This window comes from Neomonachus schauinslandi, chromosome 4 (assembly GCF_002201575.2).
Source record: "Neomonachus schauinslandi chromosome 4, ASM220157v2, whole genome shotgun sequence".
Taxonomy (NCBI): Eukaryota; Metazoa; Chordata; class Mammalia; order Carnivora; family Phocidae; genus Neomonachus; species Neomonachus schauinslandi.
The window spans coordinates 6,671,796-6,690,210 of record NC_058406.1 but is presented as its reverse complement, the minus strand read 5'-3'; the positions used below and the strand labels follow the sequence as shown (position 1 = coordinate 6,690,210).

Below are 18,415 nucleotides of genomic sequence, written 5' to 3'. Positions count from 1 at the left end.
GCTTCGGGATCAGGGTCAGCACCAAACACAAGTGATGTCAGCTGAGGAGACAGGCAGGGAGGAGAGTGACCTCACGGACCACGCTCAGCCCTGCGGCCTGTTAGGGGAGGAGGAGGGATCCCTAGGACAGGACTGGCCCAGCGAGGTCAAGGGCCCTGGAGAGGACAGCGGAGGCAGCCCCTTGGGGGGGCTCCGAGGCCGGCAGTGGTGGGAGCAGCATGCACCTGGGCGCCTCCGAGCCCCTCTGGGCGCTGGGAGGCCGCGGACCGCAGGTCAGCGCAGGACCTGGTACAGGTAGGCCGAGGTGAAGAGCACGTTGGCGGCCAAGCTCACAGCCAGGAGGCCCCGGACCAGGGAGGGCCTGAAACGACCTTGAGAGAGACAGTGAAGAGACACAGTCAGAGGGCAAAGGTCAGAAGAAGGACCTGTGGGTGGCGGGGTCTCCGTGCAGCGGACCACCAGCCCAGCCCTCCCAGAGATGCTGCTGTGGGGCCCAGAGGCCAGGAAGACCCCTGCGCCTGGGGTCACTTGGTCAAGTCCTGCCTCCCCAGAGGCGCCTCATTTCCCGAGCCCGCGCTACCAGGCAGGTCCTGGGTGAGGGTGCCCTGTACTGTACCCTGGCGAGGGGTCAGCAGTGCGACTCCCACTGCATAGACAGGGAACAGGGCTCTAGGGGAGTGAGGAGTACCCCGCCCAGGCTCCAGGCTGGGGTTCCCGGCCCCAAGTCTGTGCTCTGGGTCTTGCGGCTGCTGGGTCGCACCCCAGACCAGCCGGATGTGGGGGAAGCACCTATTTCCGGTCAGCTCAAAACCATCTGCGCACCCCTGTCCATCCATCTTCTCCACACACGTGTCCCCCGGGCTCCCCCGGGCGGACTGCTGCATGCCCACTGGGTGCCCGGTGCTTCAAAGAACCAGGATCTGATGTCACTCCCTGCCCCACGGCGCTCCCGGCTGGCGTCCCCTGGGGACGCTGCGTGGGGGCCGAAGCACTCTGCGTCTGTGCTAGCGACAGGAGCCCACATGGGGCTCTGGGGTACTCGGGGTGCGGCAGCGGATCCAGACCCTGATCTGAGGATGGGCTGCTGTCTGCCGAGGGGTGGCTGGACCCAGAAGGTGCTGGGCGGGTTAACTCACTGTCTTTCGCCACTCAAGAGCCTGGAGGGCTTTTTCTCTCAGGGTCCCAGACAGACCAGGAAGGGAGGGGGGCTGCAGCCCCGTGGCCCCCATGCCCCCCTGCCTTCCACCCCCAGGTCAGAGCACAGACCTCGCCAGGCGGTGGCCTCCTCTGCGCACCCTTGGGTGGTGGTGTCCACCACGCAGGTGGACGACTGAGATGAGTCGTCCTCTTTCTTGACGGACCGGCTACTGCAGACGCTGCCTCTTTCTGGCGCCGACCTCATGTCTGCGGAGAGAAGGGGTGTCTCGGTGGATGTGCACAGCTCACCCCCAGGGACGGACGTGAGGCAGCGCTACCTCCAGTCCCCGGACCATCCGTGGATGTGGCCAGCCAGCCCTGCCCGTCCCAGCCCACTTGCCCTACCCTGGGCAACGGGAAGCCAGGGCCTCGTTGATATCCCGGCTGTGTGGCTGCCACGAAGGGGAGCTGGTTTTAGATCAGGAGCAGCAAACTCCATGGCCTACGGGCGCTGACAGATGGTGGCCACAAGCGAGGCTTCGGGAGGTGGGGCTGGGGGTGGCCGAGGCTGGGATGTGGGATCTCAACCTGTCCTTCCACCTGTCTGGCCAGTATCCAGACCCACTGTGGCCAGATCTTCTGACATTGTAAGAGGCACAGCAAATCCACACATTGAGGCCTAACTTTAAAAAATTTAAAAAATGCTTGGCAGAGGGCGCCTGGGTGACTCAGTTGGTTAAGCAACTGCCTTCGGCTCAGGTCATGATCCTGGAGTCCCGGGATCGAGTCCCGCATCAGGCTCCCTGCTCAGCAGGGAGTCTGCTTCTCCCTCTGACCCTCCCCCCTGTCATGCTCTATCTCATTCTCTCTCTCAAATAAATAAATAAAATCTTTAAAAAAAAAAAATGCTTGGCAGAACACCACCATTTGAGCAAAACAAAAATATCTGCAACCAGACAGGTGCAGGCTAGCAGGGCATGATGTGTTTTTGATCCATCCCAAGGAACAAAGGACCCTCAAGGTCAATTGCAAAAGAAGAAAATAAAATCAGCCAACGGAGGGCAATGTCTCGGAGGTTCAAGGTCACCAGAAGGCAGGCAGGGAGTGTCTGGAGCTTGGGAGAGTGGCTGCACGTGCCCGGGGAAGAGGAAGGACAGGCCCCAGTGCCGGCTCATCCCACACCTGTGGGCCAGAGGCACCGTCACAGCTCGGCTGGGCTCTCCCGACTCCCGGGGGGGGCGGGGGGGGGGGCGGCGGTCAGCAGGTCGTACCCACTGTGAGCTTCGTGTCCTGTGCCGGCGATCTCTGGGGGACCTGGGGCGGCTCGATGGGGAAGAGGCTGCCGTTGTGGGGCGAGTGTTCGTCTGAGCTGCTGGGTGTGTTGGGGACCTCCCCAGGGGGTGACGGGAACAGCAGCAGCTTCTGCCCATTCAGGTTGAGCCGGGCTGGGCTGATGAGGGGCCTGCGGTGACGCAGAGAGCCAGAGCTGGAGGCCACGGAGCCGGCCACGGAAGGCGCCGGGGAAGGGAGTGGGGAAGAGGGGCAGCATCCCGACAGCAGAGAGAAGTAATCTGGAGGGCAAGAAGACAGAGACCACGACTTCGGGTAAGACTGGCGACAAGGCGTGAGCGTCCCCCACTGTCGCAGCTACCCTTGTTACGGCTGCCTTGTTCCTGGAGCTTCTCCCCTAGTAACCCGGGAAGAAAGGCAACGCTGCACCCAGACAGGGGACAGAGGGAAGCCTGCTGGGGGCTGAGGGAGGGCAGAGGATCACAGACCCTTCGCCACATCCCTGCTGCCCCAAGGGCACTCCTGACTTAACTAGGGTCAGCGAACCCCAGCCCCGCTCCTGGCGGGATCCTGAGTGTGCGTGTCCGTCAGTCATCACTGGTAAGGGTGACGGCATGGTATCAAATCCTGGAAACTACTGCGCCCATTTCACAGAAGAGGAAAGCGACGCACAGCGCTGTGAGTCACTTGCCCAGGGCTGCACAGCTGGGAGGCACAGGGCTGAGACTTGAACACAGGCCCCTGTCAGACCCTAAAGCTCACGCTTAACCACACTGCTGTCCCACCCACAGGATGCTCTGGAAACCCCGGCCCCGCACTGCCCCCGTTGAAAGCAGCTTCCCCGTCCTCCTTACCTGAAACAGGAACCTCTCCAGATCGAGACACCTGAGACGGGGGGCGACTCCCGCTGAACAGATACCCCGAGTCTGGAGAGGAAAGAGAAGGGCGACACGTGTCGGGCCGTGGTGACGACAGCCACCCACCCCCTCCATTCTCCAGTCCCCGCTCTGCTGAAACTTAACCTTTGTCACTCACGTCAGGCTTTCACGAAAACACGCGCGCCCTCAACTGACTGCGTCTCTCACTGAGGAGAGATCCGCTTGGCCCGCTCTCAGCTTGCAGAGAAAGAAACCCACAGCGGCCCCTTGCCCCCATAGCTACTCCTTCAGCCTTCTGGGGTCCTCCCCTCCACTAACCTGCGCCTGCCGGCCGTGCTGCACCTCAGGGGGCACCGAACATGCTGCTTTTCCTCAGCCAAGTGCACCCCGAGGGCAGAGACACCCCCCCCCACGTATCCTATGTTCCCCCAGTGCTCGGCTGAAAGCTGAGTGTGCAAAGATCCAGCGGCCACCACGTGCCGTCCTGAGCGGTTGCTGCTTCACCACCCTCGGGGCTCCGAGGGTCCCTCGGTCACAGCGGCTGCCTGCCCCTTCCCCCACAAGGCCCAGGGACACAGACCCAGGTCAACCCATGTCTGGGTAAGGGTGCCCGTGTTGCCCAAGCACAGAGTCCTTTCCAGAACCTGCTCTATAGATGCCAGGAGAGCAGTCTCTTTGCCGGGCATGAGCTGTAGGGGCGCAGGGATGAGGCTGGAAGCAGGGAGGAACAGAGGCGAGTAGGGCGAGAGAGAGACAGACACACACAGGAAACGGGAACCTGGCCTGGAGCCTGAGCCCCGGACCACCAGCGCCTCCTGGTTACCTGAGCCAAGGAGCTGCAGAAACTCATCCTCAACGCCCCCAGCAGGGAGACCCTGGGATCCCACCCGTCACCAGACATTCCGAGACCAGCCCGCGTCTCACAACTGCCCTGCTGTCCTTGCCTCCAGCCCCACAGGGCAACAGGGAGGCTACGGGTCCTCCACGATGGGTGGGAGACCCTGCCTCCACGGCCTGCGCCAGCTCTGGAATGCCACCCACGGCTCCAAGGCGCTGGAAATGGAAGCCCCCCAGCTCGGCCCCCCGGGGTCAGCGTGCACGGGGAGTCGTCCCGGGAGCGTGGGGCCCAGGGCAGGGCTGCTCCTGGCGCCCGCAGCAGTCGGCCTGTTCCCTCCCCATGTTCTCTTCAAGGGCCACAGGGAGCAGACAGGGACATCTCTGTTGAGGGGGAAAAGGAAAACCATCCGAGTATGAACTCGGGATATACGCAAAATGGCTTTTAACGGCCCTGTTCTAGAAGCTTCCCTGACATCATGCCCATCTCAGCCCTGCGGCACAGCCTCTGGCTCTAGACCCTCCCAGGGTCATGGGCTGGGGGCCTGCTTGGCTGCGCCCCGCTGATGGTTCCTGGCACTTCGGTTGCCCACATCAGGTGCTCACAACACCACCACGGCGCGTGTACCATCACCAGCCCGGCTGGTGATGGGGGAATCTGAGCACCCCCATTTTGCCTCCATCAGACCGGCAGCTTTTCTCCAGAGGGAGGGGCAGTGGTAGGGAGGCTGGGGCTCACTTTTTCAACCCTGAGCTTGACTACAGGGGACAGGAGGGGTAGGAAGGTGCCCCTCAGAGGTCAAGTCCCTGCCTTTCACCCCGTAGACATTAACGGGAGTCACTTCTTTTTCTTTATTTTTTTTTTAAAGTAGGCTCTATGCCCAACATGGGGCTTGAACTCACGATCCTGAGATCAAGAGTCATATGCTCTACTGACTGAGCCAGCTAGGCACCCCAGTCATTTCATATTTTAAAGAGCAAAACAAGAGGCAGACTTCTCCCACAGTCTGCATCTCTGTCCCTAAGACGGCCATCAGAAGGCTCTGGCAGGACCCGATGTGAGCTGGTCCTACAGAGGCCTGGGAGCTTGGGCCCCTGTCCCCACCTTGGCCCCAACCAGCCCCACCCTCATCCCCACCCAGAAGGCCTGATGGGACAGCTCCAGAGAACACTCTAGGGGAAGGGCCCAGCTGCTGGGCCTGTCAGGTTCCCACATTCAGGGAATTCCAGGGTCACCCCCACCCCAGGGCCGCAGGCAGGGGATCAAGAACTCTGCTGAATGACCATTCCCGGAGGAGGGCAGCTCGCCCAGCAAGCCAGCTCACTTCCGGTTACACAGAACTATCTGGAGTCCGGGCGTCTATATTCAGGGCAATCACACCTTCGGCCCTACCCCGAAGGCCTTGAACCCTACCCACCGTTATGACCTGTCCCTCCTGTGGTGTGACCCACCCTCTACCCAGGAGGATGCCTGAGCTCAGGAGCCAGATGACTGGGCACAAAGCCCAGCCTGCAGTGGGACCCTGGGCAAGTCATGGGGGGGAGACTGAAGCTCAGAGGGGCATCTGACTGGAACTGGAGCCTCCAGCCCGGTGGAGCTGCTGAGGGGCTTAAACGAGACACCGACTGCAGATTATCAAGCCTGGATTAACCGAGATGGCATCCACATTCTTGGAGGCTGGGATCCTGCCTCGTGGCTTCCCACTCCCAAACCTGCCACCCATGCAGCCAGCCCCCAGGACGCAGCCCGAGGAGGAGGCAAGCCCAGTCTGCCCAGGTGGCTTCCCAGAGTGCCGAGGGCCATCACAGAGAGCTTGCCAGGCTCCGAGGAGGAAACACTGGATTTAATTTATAACTGACTTCCCGGGAACATCCTGCTGGAAAAGGTGAAGGATGAGACTCTCGGGACAGGGACCAGGTCTCGGTCACGCCAGGGCCTGCGTGCGGCAAGCACTCAGTAAATGCGGGCAAATTTTCCAGGCCCCAAGATCTCAAAACAACGGCAATAGTAACGACAGTAAGAGTGGTGGTGAAAGACAACGCCCAACGTGTGTGGATGTCTACCGAGTGCCTGCCGCCCTTCCATAAGGTGCTTTGAATGTGTCACCTCAGTTTGCCACAAACACCCACAGGCGGGTTCTGCTACTAACCTCGTTTTCTTGGAGGGAAACCGAGGCTCAGAGGAGCGAGGCAGCTGCCGAATGGGCGCCCCGGGATCTGACCCCAGTTCCGCCTGTCTCTAGGGCAGGAGCTCTCAGCACCCTCCCACCCCGCGCCCAGCCCCGCTCTGCCCGCCCGCGTCCAGCGCCTCTTACCTGCCCGCGTCAGGGAGGGTATGGTTCCCAGCGAGAGGGCCCGGCTGAGGCGGCCTGGCAGCGACGAGGGTGAGGCCCGTCGAGGAGACCGGAACAGCTGCTGGTTGGCGAGCGGCAGGAAGCCGGGTGCGGTGGGGATGAACAGAGATGGCGAAGGGCCCGTGCTCGGGCAGGGCACAGCCAGGCTGGGGCTCGCGGGGAAAAGGCCGGCCGCGTCGCGCGGGAAATACCTGCAAGAGCCCGTCGGGCACGGGAGAGAAGAGGAGGGTCAGCCCTGGGTGGCTCTGGAGGCTGCAGCCTCCGCCCAGGTCCCGTCCCCTGTCCCCTCTCCCCTGGTGCCAGGTGGGGCCGGAGCCGGGGTCCCAGGGAGGCGTGCGTTAGTTGAAGCAGAAAAGCAGTCCGACCACATTCACGCCATTAGGAGCGGGTGGCTGGGAGGAGCCAGCGTGACCCACCCCTCCCTGCATGCCCCCTCCGATCCCACCCACCCCTCGGCTTCACAGCAAACTAGTTCCACTACTAGTCTCGGTATTAAAGTGACACTGTCGCCCTTGCCAACCTCACGCCAACCCTTCGCCTTGAAGCAAAAATGCCCAACCCCGTGCCAGGCACTCAATGAAGGCCAAAGGCCTTGGGCTCCCGCTGGCCACTTTGTGCTCCGTGCCCAGAGCCTCCTGACAGGGCGGCTGAGCTCAGGGAGCCCCCTGCTCCCCAGGGCCCGGCTCCGGGAATCCCGCTACTGCTCTCTGGTCTTGGACACTCGTCTAAAGCCCCTTGCAGAGCGGAGGGGGAGGCGGCCAGGCTGGGGATCCCCGGGAAGAGGCTCTTGGGGGACACAAGCCTAACTCAAGCTTAGAAAAGACCGGTAAACGATCGCAAGGCTGCCCAAAAGACAGAAGGTGACAGTGTCTCTTTAACTCGAGAATGGGACAAATCACACAACAGGACCTGGTGGCCCCAAGCCAGATTGTCAACCATGCTTCTGATTAAGGCAACCGATTACAGAGAGAGGAGAGGGACAGAGGCAGTTAATACATTAGTCCGCCGTCTGGACGGAGCTGGGGGAGGTCCAGCCTTACCTCAGTCCCAAGGGACAATTGGGGCCATGGACAAGGTGCCGATGGACGGGCAGGCTGGCTCAGGCCCTGCAGCAGAGCCGGGGGCCTGCTAAGGGACCCACCCTGCGCCCCTCGTGACCAAACGCTCAGGGCACCGCTAGCCAAACTACAGTCCACTCATTTCCCTATTTTTCACTCCCAGCCCTTGCTTTAAATAAATTCTAAGAGGCAAGTGTGGGGTCCACCGTTGCCCTCCTAGAGAATCATGGGACCTTTTTAATGCTTTCCAAGGCGCCACGAGGCTACGTGGATGTCAGAACCAAAGGCGGGGCCCCCGGGTTTGGGGGACATGGGGAAATCGTGGCAGGAACTCATCAAGCCAATCACCAGAAGGATCTGGCCAACTCCAGGCTGGACGCGCCCGCACTCCGCATGCTGACTCGTTCTGCCCAAGCCTGTCGGACACCCACCTCCTTGCCCCCCAGACACCTGAGGAAGGTTTTGTCTCTACACAGATCGATTTGGTGTGGTCACCGTAGAACTGTAATACCATGTGTCCCCTCTCCCCTGGTGCCAGGTGGGGCCAGAGCCGGGGTCCCAGGGAGGCGCCACTACTGTGGGGGAAGAACCAGAGGTCGGCGGGGGGGCACCTCACTCGCTGTGGGGGCAGGGAAGGCGCACTGGGGCCCTTGGTCAGCTTGCTCTCATTGCCCTGAAGTTCTGACCCCTGCCGGGCCCTGCACCTCCCCAGGACCGGGTGGGGGCAGGGCACGTCTAGGCCTGTCCAGCAGATGGCAGCAGGACTCCGCACCAGGCCTCCTGTGCCCACCCCCTACCGCAGAGCCCACAGCGTGTCACCCCCAACCCGGGCAAGTGAGGGAAGAGGCTCCACGTCGGGCTGCAGGGTTCAGAGGTGGTCAGCTGTGCCCAGGAGAAGCTTCCAGGGTCTTTCCAGCTCTTCCCTGCTTTTCCCAGATCCTGCTCATACCTGGGGCCGCCCCAGGGCTTCAAACCCGAGTCTCTCAGCCATGTGGCACAGGAGCTGTTCCCAATCTCTAATTCCACTAAGAACGCTGGCCCTAAGGAGCCGGTTCTTTGGCCCGAGCCCTCCTGCTGTGACACGCAGTGACATCAGTCACCTGGCAGATCCTCTGTAAAGTGCCAAGGGAACCGCCATCACGGCTCCGCAGCAGCCGGTCCCTGGGAACCTCTGCCAGGCTCCAAAGGGCTCAGAAGTATCGACGCTTCCTTTGGCTAGCAACCCCCCACAGCCCACCCGGCACCCTCAAACCCCATCTCACAGAGGCCCTCAGCCCCGAATCCAAGTCTGTACGCTTACTGAAATAAATGGGTTCTGGGACGGGGCAGGCGGCTGTCCCATGTCCCACCTGACACTAAGGGGGCCGGCTGGTCTTTTTCGATCCAATCCCAGTCCGAGATGGGAACGGAAGGAGAGAAGGACTACATTTTAGGCAGCAGTTTATTGAGATGGGGGAAAAGAGGACCCGGCAGGGCACGGAGGACAGCCGGGCCCCGAGCCGTTTGGGCCCCGCGTCGCCAGCAACCAAACCTGACTCCTGTGGGCATGCCTGTGCCCCGAAGTCCCCTGCCCCGGCCCCGAAGCCTCTGAAGGAACGTGAAAGAACAAACAAAAAAGACATGGTACCTGATGCCCGCCGGTAAAAGCAGAGCCCCGGAGGCATTTATTGAAAATACAGCATAAAAACACGACATCTACGGCCAGGAGTTACGGTTACAGCAAAGAGAGTCACCGGCCAATCCTCCGCAGGTGCGCTACACAACCAGAGAGGGCGAGCCACTTGGCAAGCGTCACAGACAGAAGGGACAGGGGCTTCTCCCCGAGCGGGTGCGTCGAGGCAGTTGCTCAGCCCACGGTGGGGACCCCAGACTCGGAGAGAGAAGATAGCCAAGCGGGCCTCCCTCACGTCTTGGAGACAGTCACCCCGACCCCAGGTGGTCTGACAGTTGTCCCCAGTGGAGGGGACAGAGGTCCGGGGTAGGGCGACACATTTCCAGTTAATAAGCCACGATCCCAGTGCTGCCTGCACTTCCTCAGCTGTTGCCAGTAAACATCAGAAGGTGCTGGAAATATGCTCCAAATAATGAAAGGACAGACACGTAATTTTAAAAAGTCACACAGAACTCTAAAAAGCCCAGGAAGCCACACTCTGATGAGGCTCATCTCATGAGGGTGACTTCCCCCCACCCCCCCCGCTAGAGGGCAGGAAAGACATCTGCTCAGCAGGGGCTCCTGGCCAGCGAGAGCGCTGGTTATGGTTATTATAAATAATTTAACTTAAATACACACATACACACAGATGTCCTGCTTCTACTCAACGCCAAGAAAAGCAGTAATTAGCATCACACTGTCCGTTTCCTTGAAAACGGGAGATTCCGTGTACGAGGGCACGCACAGCCAGACCACTGGCTCTCGGCCTGGTACCTGCGGCCTCCTCTCCCCTCTCGGGCAGACTGATGGGGGTGAAGGGACAGGCAGCGGGCCGCCCCCCCCGCACCGCCCCACAGCCAAGCCAGGCCAGCAGGTCTCGCTCCCAGTTTAGCCAGGCTCCCCACTCCTCCTTCCTGGTCAGTCACCTTGCACCTCACCCTCTGCAGAGAACAAGCCGAGCCCAGCCAGGCAGGGGCTTGATCAGGGGCCACACGCCTAAGGGGGCAGCTCCAGACCCACCCGGGTGCCAGGGCGGGGCAAGGGCTGCCGCACACGCATGTGAGTGGGGCGGGGTGGCTTCTTAGGACCCCGAGAGCATAGAAAGACTGTGACGGTGGGGCCCAGGCTCCATGAAGGGCCTGGCCAGGGTGCTCTCCGACCTGCCCCTCAGGCTCACGTGAGCCTCACGTGCACGTCATCTGCTTTGCCTTCCCCCGGCTCCGATGTGTAAAGGGGAGTGGTTGGTATCCTTGGGGTCCCATCTGGAGGGGGACTGATGCTCAGAGTGATGAGTGGCAGGGCACACCGGCCCTGGCGGGAGTCATCAGAGTGCAGAATGCAGGACGGAGACAGCCTTGGGCCGCCCACCTGCAGGGACAGCACTCAGAGACGGCACCCTAAGCTAACTACTTCCGCTGCGTGCGGGCGGCACTTCTGCGTCCACAGTGTGTCCACGCCAAGGGCAGCACTCAGGGGCCCTGGAGAAAGGTCCACCTCTCATTTCACAGATGGTAAACTGAGGCTGGGAAGAGCCCGGGGCCTGGCTGGAACCAGCTAGTGAGTAGCAGGCGTGCTTCCCCGGGAGCGGTGGCTCTGTCCCCACCCTTCCGCCTGCCCCACAGGGAACTGGAACGCGGGAGCCTCAGTGGCCTCCATGAGCAGTGCCAGGAGCCGGGAGGGTAGTGACAGGCCAGAGAGGGAGAAGGTGACAAATGACCCAGGGTCACGTGTGTCACTCTTGGGCCCCTGCCCCGTGATATCCGCAGGGAGCAAGAACTTTCTCCAGGCACCATACGGGGGCTGAGTGGAGGCAATGGGACATCCCAGGCATGCGGTAGGGGAGCGGGCCAAGAGCACTCAGGCCCCCACTGCCAGGTGGGGCAGCCTTTGCTCGGGAGGCTTGCACCCCAGCCCCTGCAGGGGTGGGCGGAGGGCTCGGCCACCAGGACTGGGCCCTGGCTTTTAAGGGCAGAGCAGCTGCGTCTCAGAAGAGGGAGCAGCGTGTGTGTGCCCTGGTTCTGTCTAGCCCACAGCAGTGCCCCAAAAATAGATGAATAAAGAAAAGACTGCTCGGATCCCCACCTGGGTGAACTCCCCCAGCAGCCTGGCTGCTAAGAAGACACTTGCCGACCATACGAGCAGCAGGATTCTCTACTGTCCCCCTCAAGAGCCTCGCCCCACACACTCATGGTCAGGCCCAGTCGGGACCCAAGAACTGTGTTCTCCATTCCTGGGGAAGGAGGCTGAGGGACCATGGGTCTCAGGAAGGTCCTGGAGCTGCAAGCGAACTGTAAACCCGGGGGCGCAGCCCTGTGTCCTCTTGCTTCCCCGGCTCCATGAGGGTTGGCCGGACCACCGTCAGGCCCAGAAGGATGGACCAGGGAAGTGATGTGGGGACCGGGGGCGGGGGGGGGGGGCTCTGCTCCGGCCCCTGCTCAGCAGCACCTGCCCACGCCGAGCAGCCCAAGGAGGCCATGCGGCAAGGGCCCAGTCTGCAGCCACCGTCACCAGCCCGAGCCAGGGGCTCAGGGATGGAGCAAAGTGAGAGGAGCGGCAGGGACCCGACGCTCACCCACGGTGTAAGAACCCGGGAAAGGGCGTGGCCAGGGTGGGGGCTCCTGGGTCAGAGGCAGGCCGTGCGGTGCTGCCCGTGATCCAGTCTCGGGGCACTGACGGGGTCTTTGCCAGAAAGACGGCGGCAGTGGTGGGCAGCCAGAGGGCACTTGGGAGGGTGGCTTGGTGGGGCCGGAAGGACAGGGGGCACTAGGCTGGGCAAGGGCAGGAGTGAGGCAGGTAAGACGCAAGTCAGAGGGGCCCTGCTCCGGGCCTGTCCGTCCGTCTGTCCTCCCCCCGCAGTCACTGCTGCTTCTCTGACCTTCGGGGCCGGAACCTCCGCGGGCCTGTCGCCTTCCTTGTGGCCACTGCTGCCGTGAAGCCCACCAGGCAGCACAGGGACGTGGTGCTGAACTTGAGCGTGTCCAGCCAGCCGGGTGAGGCGGCCTGCAGGTACTGCTCGGTCAGGTGCAGCCCCAGCAGCAAGGCCCACAGGCAGGTGGAGAAGGCATCGATCCTCCGGAGCCTGCGGGACAGAGGAGGGGCGGCGGTGAGGGCCCAGGGCGGGCAGGGTAAGAACATACCCCCTCCTGCCCCTTCCAGCCTCCCACGTCCATCCCTGGCCTGCTCAGAGGTCAGAGTCCAAGGCCAAGAGGAGAGCAGGGGCCTCTGACTCCCACTTCCCACACCCACACGCTGTGTGACTCTGAATGGGCCTCCAGATCCCAGCCTGTAAAGCCGGCCTGAGGACCGTCCCTCAGAGCCACTGGCATGACGCGGACACCATTCAGTACAGTCTCCAAGTGCACGGGGGGGGCCAGGGACCCACCTGGTCCCCCAACAACCAGAGAGGTAGGTGGTCATTACCACCCCAACTCTGTAGGCGAGGAGCCTGAGGGGGACAAGCATGCCAGGTGGCCGAAGCGCACGGCAGGGAGGGGCAGGCCAGCTCTAAGTGCCACCACTCCCTTGGGCAGGTCACACTTGTTTCCTCTGCCCCACCCCCCCACCCTGGTTCCCAGCTGCCAGAGAAGAGGGACCATGTCTTGCTCCAGCCACACCACGGAGCTTTTCCTCCCACCGAGTCCCGCCCCGCCTGGCTCCACACACACCTGATGCGACCAGCCAGCAGCATGGCCAGCAGGCAGGTGAGCAGGCCCAGGGCCACGACGCCCATCTGGTGGCTCTGCCCGAAGGCCCAGGCCTCGCGGAGCTTCTCTGCCGCGTGCTCGGGCAGCAGGCCCAGCAGCTGCTGCCAGCCCTCGGCCCCCGGGGCGGTGCTGTTGTCGGGTGAGGCTGAGCCATTGCCACCGGGCGGCAGGGCTGGGGGCAGGGTGGCCTCTGGGGCAAAGGGGTTGCTGGTGCCATAGAGTGCAAGGGTCAGCAGAAAGGTACAGGCCAGGAAGGCGAGGGCGCGGAGCACGATGACCTGGACCGGGGCCTTCACCGCGGATGAGAAGCTCTGAGGGACCAAGAGAGACTGGTTAGCGAGATGCTGGCCAGCACCACCGACAGCCATTCCCAGTGCCCGCTCTGCGTGGGGGTCTGGCCAGGGCCCCAGAGCACTTGCTGAAGAATCCACCTGGTTCCAGGGGCACCTGGGTGGCCCAGTCAGTTAAGTGTCTGACTTGATCTCAGCTCAGGTCTTGATCTCAGGGTTGTGAGTCCAAGCCCCCTTGGGGGAAAAAAAAAAATCCACCTGGTTCCTGATGGTCAAAGACAGTGTCTTTACTGGGTCTTAAATTCTTACGTACTCCCAGCTGTTTCTAGGTTTACTGCTGTGTTCCACTGATCTGTCTCCTTTCTCGGCCTTCATCCACCGCGAAGTCACTACGCTGGGTAGGCTACTGCTCTGCTACGTTCTTTAGAGAAACCCTTTTGATATCACGGTGACCTGTTTTTTCTAGTACGTTTTTCATTTTGTCAAGGTCTCATCAAAAGTTCCTATCATGCTCTTAACTACACACAGAGATAACTCAGGCCAAAATGCAGTTAAAAGAACACAGCAATAAGTTGTCTGGTCTAGGAACACGGTGCTGGGGAGGAAGGCCAAAGGTCAGAGTGTCTGGCTTCCGGCTGTGCAGAAGTGGGCGTGGGGGCCGGGGCTGTGGCCTTGTGGTCAGGGGCCTGGGTGCAGCCTGGAATATTTCTGGGGTGGGTGGTTTTTTTTGTTTTAAGATTTTATTTGTTTGTCAGAGAGAAAGCACAAGCAGGGGGAGCGGCAGGCAGAGGGTGAAGCAGGCTCCCCGCCGAGCAAAGGAGCCTGATGCGGGGCTCGATCCCAGGACCCTGGGAGCATGACCTGAGCAGAAGGCAGACGCTTAACCGACCGAGCCACCCAGGCGCCCCTGGGGTGGATGGTTTTACTTCTAAATGCACCTGCTTCACGTTAGAGTTTTTAAACCAGAACATTCCATCAACCTAGTATAGTGATAATAATTAAAAACACTTTCAGCAAGATAGTCCCGGGTTCAAATCCTGGTGCGTGGCGCCCTGCAAGTTAGTTAACTCCCCAAGTTTGGTCTCCAGCTGTACCCGGGGGTCACGGGGCCGAAGGGCAGACCCACCACGAAGGGTGCCGTGGGGGACACATGCTGGTGTTGGGGCAGCAGCCACGTACAGCAGGGCCCTGACAAGCCCCCGCTCAAGAGCACAAACACAAATGCAACACGACCCTGAGCCACTCTTCCTGGGACCCCTGGTCGGGCTGAGGACACGAAGGGGCCTGGGGACAGGTGGGGATGGGGACAGGGTGGGATGGAGCCCCTGGGAAGGCTCTTGGCTCTGAAGAGCTGCCCTCCACGCACAGGGTTTCTTGCCCCACTCAAGGGTATGAGCCCCCGAACGCAGCGGGGGGCCCCGCTCCAACCTGCGTGTGGGTCTGGTCGGCGTCCCGGCGCCGGAACTGGTGGCTGAGCAGCAGGGCGCGCAGCTGGCGGTTCTGGTGCTTGATGTAGTACTCGACGGCCGCCTGGCAGGGCCGGCACAGCTTGTACATCTGCTCCAGGTGGTGGCGGTACACCTCGATCTCTTCGTCGTACCTGCCCTGCAGGGGGTGGGGGCACGACAGCGGCTCAGCGTCCTTGGGGGCGACCCCGAGCAAGGCGTCCCTGCTGGAACCTGCTTCCGGCGGTGCCCGACCGGACCGACGGCCCACTGCCTGCGGTGATGCCGGCGCCCGAGCGGCAGGCCCGGCCCAGAAGCCGGCACACGGCAGGGGCCCACGGACGACGGGCCTCTCTAGCCAGCTTCCGTGGCCGCACGGGAGGCACTGGAAGCCAGGGGCTTGGGTCGTGGGCCCTGCTTCAGGCACCACTCCTGGGCTCCGGGAAGGCAGGTGAGTCACAGGAGAAACAGCTCCGGGCTGACGCTACTTAGATGCAGACAGAACCACCCAGAGGCAGGGCCTGCCCTCCCCCGAAGACCAAGGGCCCAGAAAACACTAGAGTCAAGGGCTTTCGTGGGAGCTGGAGGGTCCTTTGGGCTTCAGAAAAGAGCCCAGATTCGAGTCTCAGCCCTCCTCCCTCCAGAGATGCAGCAACATACCTCCCCTTCCCCAGGGGAGTCAAATATTGCAGTCTGCAGTGGCCAGGAGACTTATCAGTTTGGTCTCTCCCTGGGACTGAATATGCCAGAACGACTGCTCTGGTTGCCAAACTGCACGTCTTCCCTTCTTTATGCAGGTTTCCCATCTCCCCCCTGCCCAGCCATGGCTCCGTGCTGTACTCCTTCCCGCTGGCAGAACCGTGGGAGAGGTGGGCTCTTCTCCAGTGGTCAGCGAACCCCCAGACAGGGCGAGGCCTGGCGGGGGGCAGGCAGCTGGGCCATGCTAGCTAACCAGGCCTGCTGGGCTCCGCGGCGGGCCCAGGGCAGGCGAGCTCCTAACACCGGGCTGCTCGGTGAAGCGGAGCCTGCTTCTCCCTCTGCCTGCCGCTCCCCCTGCTTGTGCTCTCTCTCTGACCTAGTTTCCTCTCCCGGAAGCCGGGAGCGTCCTCCGCCAACTCCAGAGCAAACCGCCTGCCCAGCCAGTGGACAAGACTGACCCAGGGACACGGACGCGACGGCTCCGACAGGGCCCGCGCGGGAGCCCAAGGACCCCCCCCAGCCCCGCACGGGGACAAACCCCTCTGGCAGGCGCCAGGGTCCCCACGAGGTGCCCAGGCTGGGAGCCCCGATGGCTGCAGCCACACGGGGGGAGGAGGGGGCCCCGTGCGCGCCTCCCCCGCCTCACGCCCACCTCACCTCGTCACGCGGCGCGAAGGCGGCCAGCTGCTTGATCTTGGTGGTCTGGTGGTGGCTGCACCTCCGGCAGAGCAGCACCTGGCTGCTCACCCACTGCTGCGGCTGCGCAGGCGCGCGGGGGCCGGGCGCGCTGCTCACCACGTGGTTCAGGTGCTCCAGGTACTGGGCGGGGATGGGCTTGTTGTAGTCGCCGTTCTGGGGGCGGGGGGAGGGACGGGATGGGAGTCAGCGGGGGAGCCCAGCCCCACCGACGCCGACGGGAGAGCAGACGCCCCAGCCGGCGCCACTCCAGACGAGAGGTGGCGGATCTCATTACACGCAGCGGCGGGAGCTTTTCTTCCGAGGAGACTTCACGTGGAGCCCCCAGAGTGCAGCCTGCCCCCCACCCCGCCAACCTGCACCCCGCGGGCTGGCCGCCTGGGTTTGTGCGTGCAGTCTTCCCGCAGCAGAGCCCGGTGGCGTGGCAGAGCTGGGCGGTCGCGGCCGAGCACGGCCCGCGGGGAGCCTGCCGACGCCTGGTCTGATGCAAGGCAGGCAAGGGGCTTCGGAGCCAGAAAGAGCCGGCTGCGAACCCCGAGCCTCCACCTGTAGCAGCGTGACCCTGCCACCCCGGCTCCCTGGGCCCGCACCTCCTGGAAGCCGTTGTACTGCTCACAGTGCGGACAGTCCCAGCAGTTGCGGTTCCCGTACGGCACGACCGTGTCCTGGTTGCAGAACCAGCAGTTGACGATGGTGTGTGTCGGCTTCATCCTGTGGACGAGGACAGGGTCGCGTCAGCCAGAAGAGCTCTGCCTCGCGTGCTACGGGGACCCGAGAAAGAGCACAGGAAGCAGGACGTGGGACCCAGAGCCGCAGACACAGTGGGCTGGAGGAAATGACTCGGCGAGGGGCTTGGCTGCGTGTTGAGGGCTCACCAGGAGGACCAGCAAGGAGGCAGAGGCAGGGTCAAGCTTCTCCTCAGGCCACAGGCTCCACCCCCCACCACGGGGACAGCTGAAGATGCACCAGACCCTTTGGCTCCTGCTGGTCTACGTGGGAACCCAGGGCCACCAGCTCCCGGCGTCCTGGGGCTCAGGCAGGGGGAGCAACAGGGGGCCAGGCCCTAGGACCACCCTCCTGAGGCCTGCAGACCCTGGACCTGTCCCTGGGCTGTGGAAACGGTGCTCCTCCGGGAGTTTCCAGATGGCAGGAGCCTCCTGTGCTCCACAGATGAAAACCCCAAGAGATGGAGGCCGAGGACACTGAGGGGCGGGGACTAGAGACAGCTGCTCAGACTGGAGCCAAGCGTCCCTGCTGGGGGGTACAGGGCAGGCAATCCACAGTGGCCCTGGTTGGCCACACATGCGGTGACAGGTGGGGTCTGCAGGATAATCCCGGCCCAGACACTGGGGGATCTGTGCTCTGGGCCCCTCCGCCCACCTCACTGGCTGTGGCGGGGGCCGGGGGGAGTAGAGCAACTGCCCAACAAACCCCCCAGTCCCAGGGATCTAGAAACCATGTAGGCAATGGGCGGCAGCTACTTGAGCCCTGGGGTCCTGGCCTCACGGCCCCTGTCCCCCCCGCCAAAGGCCACCTCCAGCTCTGGGGTACTGCCTGGGCCCCTGCTGCCATGGGCAGCCACGACCTCGTGCTTCCTCGAGCCAGAGGCCCTGGCTCTGCCAACTTCTAGATGTGAGCCCCAGGAAGCTCCTTTTCACCCAGCCGGGCCTGCACCTGCCAAGTGCGAGCGATCATAGAACCCGTGCATCCGTGTGTTACGATGATCCGAGGACACGAGACACATAAAGGTGCTCTGTAATGCAAAGGGCCAGCTCGGTCACTCTCCTGTCCCTGGGCTTGCCAGGGGCCTTGGAGGAAGTTCCTGGATCCGCAGCTGCCTCCTGGCCTTGCCCCTCCCTTGCCCCCTACTGACCATGGGCAGGTTATGAGGGTTGTCCAGGCCTCAGTCCAACCACCTGCCACCTGGGGACAAGAGCATGTCAAGGGTGGGAAGTACTGAACAATGCCAGCGTAAGTGCTTATAAATGGTCGTGAGGGGCACCTGGGTGGCTCAGTTGGTTAAGCGACTGCCTTCGGCTCAGGTCATAATCCTGGAGTCCCAGGATCGAGTCCCGCATCGGGCTCCCTGCTCAGCAGGGAGTCTGCTTCTCCCTCTGACCCTCCCCCACTCATGTGCTCTCTCTCTCTCAAATAAAATCTTTTTTTTTTTTTAAGATTTTATTTATTTGACAGAGAGAGAGAAAGCGAGAGAGGGAACACAAGCAGGGGGAGTGAGAGAGGGAGAAGCAGGCTTCCGGCCGAGCAGGGAGCCCGATGCGGGGCTCGATCCCAGGACCCCGAGATCATGACCTGAGTCGAAGGCAGTCGCTTAACTGACTGAGCCACCCAGGCGCCCCAATAAATAAAATCTTTAAAAAA

The 18,415-nt window shown here is 62.4% G+C and overlaps 1 protein-coding gene across 1 annotated transcript in view; it reads right to left on the bottom strand.

The window, feature by feature from the left end:
* Window positions 1–253: 253 nt before the first annotated feature.
* TMEM201 (transmembrane protein 201) overlaps window positions 254–18,415 on the bottom strand; it is a 23,576-nt gene continuing 5,414 nt past the window's right edge. Inside the window, exons 2-11 of the mRNA XM_021683419.1 lie at window positions 16,627–16,747; window positions 15,998–16,192; window positions 14,625–14,801; window positions 12,868–13,217; window positions 12,078–12,281; window positions 6,455–6,684; window positions 3,282–3,353; window positions 2,409–2,708; window positions 1,267–1,404; window positions 254–371 (exon numbers count right to left, since the gene is read on the bottom strand). Coding sequence (XP_021539094.1) covers window positions 274–371; window positions 1,267–1,404; window positions 2,409–2,708; window positions 3,282–3,353; window positions 6,455–6,684; window positions 12,078–12,281; window positions 12,868–13,217; window positions 14,625–14,801; window positions 15,998–16,192; window positions 16,627–16,747 — 1,885 coding nt within the window. The 3' untranslated portion in view covers window positions 254–273. The remainder of the gene's footprint in view (window positions 372–1,266; window positions 1,405–2,408; window positions 2,709–3,281; window positions 3,354–6,454; window positions 6,685–12,077; window positions 12,282–12,867; window positions 13,218–14,624; window positions 14,802–15,997; window positions 16,193–16,626; window positions 16,748–18,415) is intronic.